Source organism: Pteropus alecto, unplaced genomic scaffold (assembly GCF_000325575.1).
Source record: "Pteropus alecto unplaced genomic scaffold, ASM32557v1 scaffold79, whole genome shotgun sequence".
In the NCBI taxonomy this organism is placed as follows: Eukaryota; Metazoa; Chordata; class Mammalia; order Chiroptera; family Pteropodidae; genus Pteropus; species Pteropus alecto.
Window position 1 is genome coordinate 6,472,884 of NW_006494612.1, and position 14,183 is coordinate 6,487,066.

The 14,183-nt window shown below is 34.4% G+C and overlaps 1 protein-coding gene across 4 annotated transcripts in view; it reads right to left on the reverse strand.

The window, feature by feature from the left end:
* Window positions 1-14,183, reverse strand: part of REV3L (REV3 like, DNA directed polymerase zeta catalytic subunit) — a 138,056-nt gene that overhangs the window by 17,812 nt on the left and 106,061 nt on the right. For all 4 annotated transcript variants that reach the window (XM_006926076.2, XM_015600070.1, XM_015600069.2 and 1 more), the window contains 4 exons: window positions 10,305-10,446; window positions 8,472-8,716; window positions 7,354-7,462; window positions 5,339-5,545 (listed from right to left, as the gene is read on the reverse strand). In XM_006926076.2, the coding sequence (XP_006926138.1) occupies window positions 5,339-5,545; window positions 7,354-7,462; window positions 8,472-8,716; window positions 10,305-10,446 (703 nt within the window). The remainder of the gene's footprint in view (window positions 1-5,338; window positions 5,546-7,353; window positions 7,463-8,471; window positions 8,717-10,304; window positions 10,447-14,183) is intronic.

Genomic DNA, 14,183 nt, shown 5'->3' on the forward strand with positions numbered 1-14,183 from the left:
GGACTAAATACTACTTAAAAGGCTGTCCAAAGTTGCTTTACAAAAGAAATATTAAGTGTATGAACAAAGGACACTTTTAGCAGAAACTTAATTTGGGTTTTAAATTAAGATCATGATTTCTGTTAAGACCGTTCGTGTGTTGTAAAAACTTGAGAATCTGAACTATAATTTAACACATTTAAAACATCATGTTATCTAATTAAAATTCAAGTTTTAATAAAATGTTTAATCTGTCATCTGTTGCCACTTTCAAACAAGGTAAACTTTAAAATACGTGATGGCAAACAGCCGGATGGGTGAGCCATCTAGTGTCAGAGTTGAAATATGCTTTTGAGATACACGCACATACTGACCCTAAACGTCTGCCTCCTGCCTACTCTGGAAGAGTCAGAACTCTTGCAGCTACCCCTGAAGACCATGCAGTGTGAAGGATTCAGTGGCATGAAGGTGAGAGGGAAGAGGTTAAGAGTGGCATTTAAAACTGATTCTGATTCTTTGTTCATGGTTTCTAATTTGAAAAACATTGCTTCATTACAGGGATAAGAGACTGGAGATAAAAAGAGGAAAGTAATTAGTTTCACAATTTAGGCAATGGCTGAGATCCTGAAAAATCATAATAAGAAAAATATTTAAAATAAAAATTCTCACAATAGAAACAGAGTATTGGCAAGGATGTGATGAAAAGGGAACCCTTGTGGCTATTCTGGGTCTTTTACTTCATGTAAACTTTAGAATCAGTTTGTTAACACCTACAAAACAACTTGCTGGGATTTTTGACTGGTTTGCATTGAATCTATTGATCATTTTGAGATGAACTGACATCTTGACAATACTGAGTCTTCTTATCCATGAACGTGGAATATCTTTTCATTTATTTAGTACTTTGAGTCTTACACCAGAGTTTTGTAGTTTTCCTCATAAAGATCTTGTACATATTTTGTTAAATTTATACCAAAGTATTTCGTTTGGGGCGGGAGGGATGCTAATAAAAATGATATTGTGTTTTTAACTGAACATTCCACGTCTTCCTTGCTGGTATATAGGAAAGTGACTGACCTTTGCATACAGATCCTTATCTGTAGGGATCTATGTTCCAAGACACCCAGTGAATGCCTGATACCATGGATAGTACTAAACCCTGTATGTATTATGTTTTTTCCTATACATAACTATGATAAAGTTTAATTTATAAATTAGGCACAGTAAGAGACTAAGAACAATAACTAAGAAAACAGAACAATTATAATATATTGTAAGAAAAGTTAAGTGAATGTTGTTTCTCAAAATATATTGTACTGTACTCACCTTTCTTATGATGTGAGATGATACAATGCCTATGTGATGAGATGAAATGAGGTGAATGACAGACACTGATGTAGTGTTAATAATCCTTCTGAGTTAATATTATATAATATGTTACTTATATCACATGTAATATGATACCACAACAGGTCATCTGATAATTGAGATGCCTACTAAGTAATTAACCAGAGAGTGGAATATATAGCGTGGATACACTGGACAAAGGGATGATTCACTTTCCAGGTGGTGGAGTGGGACAGCACAAGATTTCATTACGCTACTCAAAATGGTGTGCAACTGAAAACTTATCAACTGTTTATTTCTGGAATTTTCCATTTAATGTTTCTGGACTGTGGTTGATGGTAACTGAAATCATGGAAAGTGAAAGCGTGGATGGATGGTGGTGGAGTTACTGTATTAACCTTGTATCCTGCAACTCTGCTATAATTGCTTACTAGTTCCAGGAGTTTTTTTTGGTCAGTTCTTTTGGAATTGTTACACAGAGGATTATGTCATCTGTGAACGAAGACAGTTTTATCTCTTCCCTCCTAATCTGTATACCTTTTATTTCCTTTACTTGTCTTATTGTATTAGCTAGAGGACTTCCAGTATGATGTTGAAAAGCAGTGGCGAGAGGGGACATCTTTGCCTTGTTCCTGATCTTAGTGGGAAAACTTCAAGTTTCTCAAGAAGTGTGATGTTAGCTGTAGTTTTTTTTTTTTTTTTGTAAATGATCTTTATCAAGCTGAGGAAGCTCCCCTCCATTCCTAATTTACTGAGAATTTTTATCATAAATGGTTATTGGATTTTGTCAAATGCTTTTTCTGCATCTATTGATATGATCATGTGGTTTTTCTTATTTAGCCTGTATGTGATGTGATGGATCTCATTAACTGATTTTTGAATGTTGATCCAGCCTTGCATACCTGGGATAAATCCCACTTGACTGTGGTGTGTAACTGTTTTTATACATTGTTGGATTTGATATGCCAGAATGTGGTCTATCTTGGTACACGTTCTATGTGAGCTTGAGAAGACTAGGTATTTTGCAATTGCTGAATTAAGTAGTCTACTACAAATGTGTTGTTGAGTTCAACTACACCCTGATTTTCTTTATTATTTTTTATTTGTTGCTTCCCCTTTTTTTCTTTTCTACTTTTTCTGTCTTGTGTGTGGTTTTGAAAATTTTATATAAATCCATTCTCTCCTTTCTTACATTATCAGTTCTATTTTTTTTAACTTTTTATAATAGTTGCCCCAAATTTTACGACATATATTTACTTGCAACGTCACTTTCAAATACCACTATACCACTTCACAGGTGATATGAGTACTTTATAATAATGAAATAATCCTAGTTCCTCCCTCCTATCCCTTGTATCATTTGTCATTCAATTTACTTACACGTAAGCATACATATATTCATAAACATACATAACCAAACACATTGTTGCCATTATTATTTTGAACAAACTGTTATCTGTTAGAGCAATTAAGAATAAGAAAAGTAAAAATGTTTATTTTACCTTCGATTATCCTTCTCTGATGCTCTTCTACTCTTTATGTAGATCTGAGTTTCCATCTCTCTAAAGAACTTAGTATTTCTTGCAAGTCAAGTCTACTTGCCAACAAATTCCCTCAACTTTTGTTTGTCTAAGAAAGTCTTCACTTCTCCTTCACTTGTGAATGATAATTTTGCAAGGTACAGAATTCTAGGTTGGAAATTTTCTTTTTCTCTTAACTGTAAATATTTTACTCCATTTTCTTTCTGCTGGCATGGTTTCTGAGGAAAAGTTTAATGTAATTCTTATCTTTGCTTTCTACAGGTAAGGTGTTTTTATTCTCTGGCTACTTTCAGGATTTTAAATTAATATGTTTATTGTTGATTTTCTATAATATAATAATGATAGCTCTATGTTTAGTTTTTTAGGGGAATTGATCCTGCTTGGTATTCTCTGAAGTTCCTGGATGTGGTTTGGTGTCTAACATTAATTTGGGGAAATTCTGTCAGTATTGCTTCAAATTTATTTCTTTTCCTTCTGGGATTCCTAGCACATGTATATTTACACATTCTGTAGTTGTCTGACAGCTTCAGGATATTCTGTCTCTGCCCCCTCATTTTTTTTTTTTTCTCTTTATATTTCAGCTTTGGCAGTTTCTATTGAGATTTCCTCAAGGTCAGAGATTCTTTTCTCAGCTATGTCCATTCTAAATAAGCTCATCAAAGGCATTCTTCATTTCTGTTACAGTTTTTTTTTGATCTCCAGCACTTCCTTTTGATTCCTAGAGTTGCCATCTCTCTGCTTACATTGCCCATCTGTTCTCACATACTATCTATCCATTAGAATACTTAGAACCCTAATCAAAGTTATTTTAAATTTGAAGTCTGATAATTCCAACATCCCTGCCATATCTGAGTCTAGTTCTGATGCTTGCTCTGTCTCTTCAAACTGTGCCTCTTGGCTTTTAGTATGTCATTAATTTTTTTAAGGAATTGCTATAAACAGGTCTTTAGTAATGTGGTGGTGAGGTGTGGAGAGGGGAAGTGTTCTACAGTCTCCATGAATAGGTCTCAGTCTTTCAGTGAGCCTGTACCTCTGGACTGTGGACTTCACATGTGCTTATTAGTTTTTTCCCTTCTTTGGTAGGACGAGATGGCTAGAGTGGGCTGGAGTATTTCCCTTCCTTCACATGGAAGGCTAGAGCGGTTGTAGTTGGATATTTCCTTTCCACAGATCAATTAAGCTCTCATTAAACTCCAGCAGGTTAAGCTATGGTTAGTTTCTCCTGAAGGCAGACCTTGTTAAGAACAGAATGCTGTGGAATATTTTAAAATGGTTCTTTCCTCTCCCAGTGCTAGAAGCACAAGGGAGATTTTCTTCAATTTTAGTTCTCACTGTGAAAGACTGAGTGAGCTCCTAGAGGCAAAATTCACAAAAATGTGGGGGCCCCGATGACTGGGCCACTGGAGTTTTTCTCTCTCAGACTTGTCTACACTGAGCCTCCAGCCATTCATCAGTTGTACTTCAGGTTTCCCTGCCTTGGCACTGGTACTTATAGAGGTTTGTGCTCTGGTAAGTTGTGATTCTCTGTATCATTCACTTGTTGATCTCTTAAATTTGGAGGGCAGTTGTTTGCCCTGTGACTTCACTTCTCTGAGGGATCTAAGAAGAGCTGTTGACTTTTCAGTTTGTTCAGATTTTTATTTATTGTGAGAACAGAGTGGTGACTTCAAGCTTCTCATATGCTAGACCTGAAAGTGGAAGTCTCTTGCACAGGTTTTTGGAGTTCGCTTTGCCTACTGAGAGCTGTGTGGGAACTTTATTCTTCCACTGCTTTTCTCTTATTGAACTATTACAATATGGTATACCACAATGTTCTGGCCTTCATTTGACATGAAAAGATTAATAAAACAAGTTTACTCTGTTCTTTTCTCCATCACTAGAAAATTATTACTCTGTTACACTACACTGTATTCATGTCAAATTAACATTCTAATTTAGTAAATAACAAGAAATTAGTCTTATTCTACAAAAAGTATCTTTCAGTTGCAACTACCACTACAAAACAAAGGCTTTGCTTAAATCTTTACTGGTACACTTGTAAATATGAAATCATTGTTGTTCATTCTGACATTTGGAGAAGCAACCTATCATCAGATCTCTATCAATATGTTAAAAGCAATTATGTAGTACTGAGATTGTTGTAAACATTTCTATAAATTTGGCACCAAAATCTAATGCTAATAGTTGGTTACAATATGGTTATCGAGATTATGTAGAAAAAAGTGTATGCTAATTTCTAAAATTATAATTGAAATGAAGACACAAAGAGTTCTCACAGAGAAAACCAACAAATTCCTAAGAGTATGTATATATATAAGCCCTGGTTTGAGAAAAACTGATCCTATGTCATTGACATAAAACTCTTTAAAGTTTTACAACAAAACAAAGTGTTTTCATGAACAGGTAAACAGGTATTCATTTAATGCTGGCTTTAGTTTCTTTCAAAAAAACTACAGAATTGTATCACTTACCTCAATGCACGGCATTCTCCCAGAAAAATTGGCAGCTGTATAGCCAAATGTGACATTCGCTATAAGCTTAAGTCCTAACTGACGTGCATCGAGCATTCGTGAAAGGGCTCTGTCTTGCTTGTAAGCCTTCATTGACTGCTTCACCATGAGTCTAGTCTTCAAAATTTCTTCGAGCATTCTTGGTAGCACACCCTTTCTCACTGAAGGCTATCATAAAGGAAAAAAGAATGTTTAAAATCCCTTAAACATTATAGATTTAGATAATTAAGAAGGAAGCACAAAGTATAACAATAGTCAACTGTCAGGAATTGAAACATACTAATAATAGAGTGGCCACAGGACCAGTGGCCGTCAATACAAAATCATCACATTTTCTTTCTTTTGAAGAGGACTTTTCTCCTAAAAAGTTCCTGTAATGTTTATAAATCTAATGAAGCACTATTATGTGAGTTCAAAGACCTCCAGGGAGGAGGATGTCAACTAGTGCATAAGAGAGCATACAACAAGTTCAGAGGGAAATTTTGTTCAAAACTATGATCCAAACCCCCACTCTTTCAGAAAGACACATGGGATTTGTATCACTTATAACAAACCTCAGTTTTTAAAGATCTCATCCTAATGACCCCAGTAATCTGCATGGAACTCCATTTATCTACCTTGGAAGAATGATGAGCTGGGTTGACTCTGCTGACATTCAAACCTGTAGTTCCAAGGACTCTAGGTATTTCAAATCTGATGCTTAGACCACTAAGCCATCCCCTCCGGCCTATATTTATTAGCAATCTGGAAGAGGGGATGAATAGTGAGGTGATAAAATTTGTTGATGCCAAAAAAAAAATCATTTGTATTAATCAAGACTAGGGAGAATTTATGAGAACTCCAATAGGAATGAAAACCACAAAACAGTATTAAACTTTGAAGATGATTCACAGACACGTGCAAGGTAATAATGCATGTCGGACTGAACAATTATAACCTAAGGTATAGGATAATCACATTCCTTAATATTAAAAAAATTTTATTTTCATTAAGCTTTACACATTGGGTCAAAATGTTGATGCAAGTTTTAAAAATGCTGTTAAAGGGAGATAATATAATAAGCTGATAGATACGTGACAATGAAAACATACTCTAACCTCTAATTCATTCTGTATACCTTCTGAAGAAACCATGTTTATGTTAAAATATATGTCATAATATGAAGATATAATATTCCCCCAAAAGGAATGTATCATTAATTCTCTGGTAAAACTTTTCTTCATATCTAAATAGCTAATTTTAGGGTACTCTTCAAACATAGCATCTTCTTATGGTGAAGAATGATGCTACTTTTGCTAAGTACACCAGAATGAATTTGAGGGCTAGTGAGGGCCATGCTACCACCCTACTGTCCCACGATTCTAGTATAGACTCACTGCTAAGGAACTAGAATAGAAAGAAATGAAGTTGGCACATAAGAGGCAATGTAGTCTTCTCCTAGATCTCTCCCATTTGTCTTTAATTTACTCATTTATGAGGCTTTCCTCTTTTGAGGGGAGATAGGGAGAGAAAAAAAGAGACTCTATTATTAGTTTGGATATCTTCTTAAAAATGCAATCAAATAAGTGTATCATTATTTCTGAAAGTCTTAATTTAAAATAATGTGGATGAACAATTAGAGTTTACACATTAAAGCAATTTAAATCTTTATAAGTTGTCATCATTGTGACCATCAAATATAGTTATTTAAGTCTGCCAGATTCTAATAGAGGGTAGAAGGTATTGTGTAAGCTATTTCTTTCAATATTTCACTAAAAACTAAGATCTAACAATTATAAGATTTTAAATCAAAATTCATGCAAAACAAGATGACTTTTTTTAATGCTTCTTAGACGATTCCTATATCTTTGCCTTTTGAGATGAGATATTCAACTAAACAATTTTTTCCCCCTATTTTATAGGCCAACAACATCTAAACCATTAGTTCTCCAAAGGTTAAGCCATAGTTATACCTTTCATTTACAAGAGAGTATTACCTTGACAAAAGCTATTCCATTGGGGGAAACTGTGATATCATGCCTAATTTGGTAAAGCAAATCTGGAGGTACTCTTAGAGAGGTACAGCCAAATTTGAACTCATCATACCTGTTAAGAAAGAAAACATTAAGCAAATACTTTCTCAAACCATCGAATACAGAGTCTAAGCAATTTCAGGAATCTTTCTAATTCCTTTAGAAATTTATTTTCAAACATCTAAACATGAATTCATTTATTTAGTAATATGTTTATTCATCTAATTACCATAAAGCAGTTCTTCAAATATTTACAATTTGTTAAAAGAAATATTTCTTAAACGGTCCTATCCTAAAATTTATGGGTAAAATCTATACTGAAATACCAAATTTCAACTCGTTGTCTGATTGTAGTTCCTTACATTAAGTTCTTTAAAGAAAAATTTAAGTCTTAAATAAAAAAAACTGTAAATAACTTTGCAAGTTTCCGTTCTTAATAAAAAGACACGATTACCAATACAATTTCCGCAAATGCTTTCTATGAAGGAGTGAATATACTCTAGATAATACTATAACACTTGATTTTAAATACACAAAAGTCATTATTAAGGAAGACTGTATTTCTTACAATATGAGAAAAATATCTACTCCTTTGAGTATTTGAAATGTTATGACATTTAGCTTATAAAATTCATTGACATGAATAACTAAAACCTAATATTTAACAATGTAACTTTTTAAAAAAAAATCAAAACTATTTCTAAGAAAAGTCAAGAGGAGGTGATAGCTGGAGTCTTAAGATCATAATTCTCAATCTGTTCCACTGAATGGTGATTTATATCAGCAAATTAAATATAACTTTCATTTAAAAAGAGACTCTAGATATACATAGAGAGTGAAACAGACAGTTGCAAGGCTGATCTATTCATGATCTTCTTCATATGTATCATCCATTCACAATACTGAATTAGTCATATGGTCATCGGTGTCAATTAGTAAGGTAACTAACAATAATGAATTAGCTGTGCTACAGCCCATTCATCTTCCTCATTAGAACAGTCTCAAGAGCAAAGAGACACTCAAAGTCTAATTTCAGTAAGAAGTACAAAGCACAACATAATTGCAATATGAAAAAAACTTACTTTCCCAAGTTCTCAACATGGCCAAGGCAGGTGGAAAAACAGTAGTTGTATGCAATCACAATTGAAGGATATAGTGACTGAAAATCCAAGACGAGAACAGAGTTGCTATAAAAGCGAGATTCAGGCTCCATAATGAGCGGAACACACTGTGGGGCTCTCATTTGGGACCTTTGCTGTACACTAGGTGTCACAGGAATATAGTTCATTGGTTTAGCAATACGCAACATCATTGATTCCACACGGTACTGCGGGAAGAGAGGTGAAGGTGGGGAAGAGAAGAAGAAACAGTTTAAATACAAATATACTGGTCTTGAATATGTGATAATAATCTGAGGGATGTTTTGCTCTTCAGAATAAAGCAGCATGACTTTCTTACAATTCAGTTATACAGTATTGGTTATTTACTCAGCTTTTAGGTGCCTGAAAGGGGAATTCGTAAATCCTTTTCCTATTATTATAACTTTGATAAAAACTGCAAAAATAACAAAATACTTACACTATAAGTCGATATTAAATATAAGACAGATATAATTAGATTTCTTTTTATATTTAAATACAGCTATATTATAACGAACATGTAGGAGAGCCAGCTGTATAGTCTGTCAACTTAATTGAAAAAGTTGGTCAATATTTAAGAAACTGATTTGGGAAAATTAGAAAATAGAAGTCAGGAGACTTGAGATGAATAAATGTTATCCTAAATTTTCAAGAAGGAATCACAAGGATTCTAGAATTGAAAGGCAGTCAGCTTAGTACTCGCAAAATTGAATCAATCAATTACTGATTGTAATAACCGCCATGAAGCAGATGGTTTGGGGTATTATAAAAAAAAGCACTCGCAAGAATCAGCATGAGTTCACTGAAATGTTCTCATGTGGTTTTAAGGTATCCAACTTTTAAAAATTATTATAAGCCACCTCAGATAGCTTTTAAAACCTGTGGGGGTACAAATAAATAAAATAAATAGCTTATAAGCAATGAAATTAAATAAACGAACAGGTAATGCCAAAGTCGTTAGAGCTCTACTTTTGCTATAATTACTGAATTCGTAAACTGGGGGAATGTTGTAGACATGAAGTAATTAAAATAAAATAAAAGATTTTATGAGGTTAAGGATCCTGAGTGATTTAATATAGTATCCTTGATCTTAGCACAATGTTTATTTAACACACTAAAAGTATTCAAATACATATTTATTGAATGAATGCCGTGAACAATTTTCAGCAAGGCATTTGATAAAATCTCTCATTATGTCCTTGGGATATTAGTTAGGAAGATATAATGAATTAAATGGCTTCCAAGGTCTCGTTTTTAACATTAAAAAAATGATAATGTCCACTTAAAATGATTTCCAAATCCTTTTTTTTTTTTTTTAAATTAGCTGTTGGGAGCTGAAACAAGCCACATTTAGGAATGTAAAACAAAAGAGACATAGACTTTCTTTGCTGCTTCCCCAGTTATAAGGGCCTTTGAAGATATCCTTAATCACAGTGACAATATTCATGAACAGTATTTCCCTCAAGGACACGATCATTTATTTTTTTAATGCCATGAAAAACGGCAATTGCCAGAAAGGTAGGATGGAGGAAAAAAAATAAGAAGTGGAGCTGTTAGTGAAATGAAAGCTTTTCCAGAAAAATAAAATGATAAGATTTGATCAACCGGCTATATATATTAGCTGGTACCAGATAGGAAGTTCAAAAAAACAAATCACCTCAAACATCTTGAAAGTAAAGCACTCACTCACACAGAACTTTCAAATGTGTTTGTGGCGGGGAGGGAGGAGGGGGAAGAAAAGAAAAAAAAAAGAAAAGAAAAAAGAAAAATTCCTACCTGTGAACCCCTTGTCAGTACATGTAAAAACTGAATGCCAAAAAGTCTAGCCATTTCACTGGTTTTCCCAATCAGGTCCAGCTGTTCTAACATTTGGAGATTTCCACGGACACGGCTGATGTAATGATCAACCATTTTCCATCTGTTAAAAGAGAATCCATGCTATGAACATTAGGTAAAAATCTGGACACTTGAAATTGGTATTGTTTTCATTCTGCCAAAACATACATATTAAAAGTGAGGTTACTTAGGAGGAAGTAATGATGTACGTTAAGGAGTTCCTAGATTTGGTCAAAGGGTCTGCTATGATTTAGTTTTAATACATATTGACGCACTGCTTTCCAGGTTTTAATAATTTACATTCATACTAATGATGATAAAATGCTAGTTTACTTGCATCTTTGTCAACTCTGGGGATTATAATTTTTAATTTTTTAAGTGTTACTAGTTTCATAGGCAAAAAATTGCATTGCATTTTAATATATTTTGTTTTAATTAATGTAATCCTTCAATTACGCAAATTTGCCAAATGTAAATGAGACAGTGCATTATGTGTGGACTCAATCAGTTCCTTTAAAATAAAACGGATTTAACAGCTAATCCTTTCTGTAGACCACATGGGTAATCAATGACCTGCCTTGGAGGTTGATGATCTTTTCTTCTGCTTGATCTAGTGTACTGTTGAACTCCTCTAGTGAAGTGTTCAGTTCAGCTACTTTTTTCAGCTCCATTTATGTTTAGTACTTTTTAATATTTTCTACCTCTGTTGAAATTCTCATTCTGTTCATGCACTATTCTCTTGACCTTGGTGAGCATCTTTATGACAGTTATTTTGAATCTTCTATCAGGTAAATCATATTAACTATTTTATTATGGTCAATTCCTAGAGATTTATCTTGTTCCTTTGTCTGGGATGTCTTTGCCTGATTCTTCATTTTCCTTAACTCTCTGTATTAGTGTCCTGCATCAGACAAAGCTGACACTTCTCCCAGTCTTCGTGGACCAGCCCTGTCCAGGAGGCCTCCACCAATCACCCCAGAGAATCTGGAGGCCTCTATCAACCCTTTCCCTTCCCAAGGAGAAGCAGGCAACTAGGGTTTTTGTCCACTCACTCTGTGGTAAGCAGGATGGGGAGTTATGGTCTGCTAGTCCAAATCACCGTGTCCATTCCCCATCAAAGAGCTAGATTGTGCAGGACCTGTTGGAGGTCCGAGACTGGACAGACAGATAACAGCTCTTTGGGTAGCCTAGGAGGAGGTGGGACATTGGATGCATGGATCAACTCTTTCTCTCACCGGGGATAAACTAAGAGCTGGGATTTTTCAACTACTTGCTTCTGCTGAGCAGCAAGGGAGGCTCTATGGTGTCTACCAGCCCATGCCGCTGTTTCCTCCATTTGGCTCCGCCAGCTAAACTGTGTCAGAACTATCAGTGCTCCGTAGGAAAAGTTAGGGTTCTAGACACACGAACCAACTCTTCCCTCCCCTGAGAGAAGCTAGGGGCCTTTTCCTGATCATATGGCTCTGGGTCAGAGGCAGGACTCTGGCAAGTGGGTGTCTGAATCTCCCTACCAGCTTTGGTGAGTCTGGTTCTTTGTTCGCCTGGGGTGCAGGAGCCTTTCAATTACTTTCTGAATTTTTTACAAAGGAAATTTGTCTGTGAATTATTGCTGAATCAGTGTCTGTGGGGGGGACAGAAGGTCCAGGGCTTCCTACTCCACTATCTTGCCGACAGCACTCCATATTTTTCCTAATATATTTTTCAAAAGTATTTAAAAAAGTGGACTGTTTAAATTTATTTGAAATAAGATTATGTTAATTCCTATTATCTAGTCCTATCTGGCTAGCCATGTGATATAAAAAAAGAAAGGGTAACTGTGGCCTTTTAAAAAATAAACAAAACATGACAAAATTGAATTTTGTTAGGTAATTTGTTGTTGTAGTGAGCAAATATAAATTTTGACTTGGGGTAGAGGAAGGGAAATATAATTATGAAGCAAAAGCCACTCAGGAAAGGCCTGGGTAGGTGCTGAAATGGTTGAACTGAGAGCATCTTGAAGGTATTTTGTGGGATAGGGCATCTGGGAAGAGGCTGATCAAAAAGGAGATATAAGAATTCCAAGTCCAAACTCACTTATTCTGAACTTTTTCTAAGGGCTGGTTCTATAGAAATGAAGAACTGAAGAAGAAATTTTCTAATGTTATCTTCTTGAGCTACAGAACTCTTTGCTACCGGAACATAATATTCAATAACTATTCCTTGAATAGCAGCTGACATCAAGATGGTACTGTGAATTCTCTAGATTAGTAATATTAGGGATTAGGAAAGGTTTTATAGGCGGATTTAGGGATATAATCTCGAGACATTAACATTTTTATGGAAGAATGTGTTCTCAGTCACAAGCAACAAAATTTTGGGAACATAACTCATTCATGTAAATCATAGGTTTCCAGGAGACCCAAATCTGAGTTTACAAAAACAAAATAATAACCAAGGCACCTTTGTACTTTACAGATTTAATACAAGAAATCCTTGACTAGCAAGTTCCTCTAATTTCTGAGTCAATTTACAAATAGATAAATCCTTAAAACATTGTAGGAAGGAAATGTAAATTAAAAAGTATGACTTACTTTCTTGATAAGAATTCACTTAAATTTAGAAATAAAATTGATCTTCCAAAGTATCTCCAAAGAAAGAGTACATGATCTCTCTATGTAATAGCATCCATTTAGCATAAATAGTCTAAAGTATAGTCCAAAGTCCTTTATGTAGTATGTTAGGTCCAGTTCTTTATTTTTCTTGGCAAAAACAATTACTTATCAACTTAAATAATACCTAATTAGAAGTAGCAAAATATGCATTTAGAGCATTCTAGGGCTTATACACAAACCACTGATTGTAGTTTTCAATGTTAAATTTAACATCAAATTTCATTTTATTTATTGGTATATAACATCTCCTAAGCAGTCTCCTCCATGAGCCCCAGGAGGACAGGAACTTCCAAAGACTGACTCTGAACCAAAACTGAATAACTCTACCTGCCTCAGCATAAGCCTTACACAGGGTAACAAAACAGTAGTCAACTGTTAACCCTTTGGGAAAAAATGCATTTCATACAATGGAAAAATGAGAATGACTGTTGATTTTTCATCAGAAACAATGGAGGCTGGGAGAAATGGGAATGAAATCTTTAAAGTGGTAAAAGAAAAAAAAAAATCTCAGCCTGAGAGTTAGACAGTGAAAATATTCAAAAACAAGGGTGCAATAAAGATATTTTCAGATAAACAAAGCCTAAGAGAATTTGTTGCCAGCAGACTTGTAGTAGAAAAATTGCCAAAGAAAACCATTTAGAGATTTCTTAAAATGTTAAACAAGTAACCATGTGACCTGGCAATTCCACTCCTAGAGAAATGAAAATATATATTCAAACAAAGACTTGCATACAGTTTTATTCATAATAGCCGCAAATTAGAAACAACCCAATTGTCCATCAACAGGAGACTGAATAAATTGTGGTATATTCATATAATTGAATATTATTTACTAATAAACATGAACAAACTACTGGTTTATGAAACAACATGGTTGAATCTCAAAAACATTATGCTGAATTTCTTGAAAGCAGCTAGATACAAACGGGTGGACTGTAAATAATTTTATTTATACGAAGTTCTAGAACTGTCAAGACTGATCTACAGTAATAAAAATTTAACTAGTACTTACCTGGATAATTAAATAGGTAAGTTGATTGCAAAGTTGTATAAGGGAATTTTCTGGGCGTTAGAAATGTTTATTTTGATTGGGGTAGTGGTCATAGGGTCAAAGTCACCACATGAGATACTTTATTCTATATAAATTATATACCGATAATATTGATTA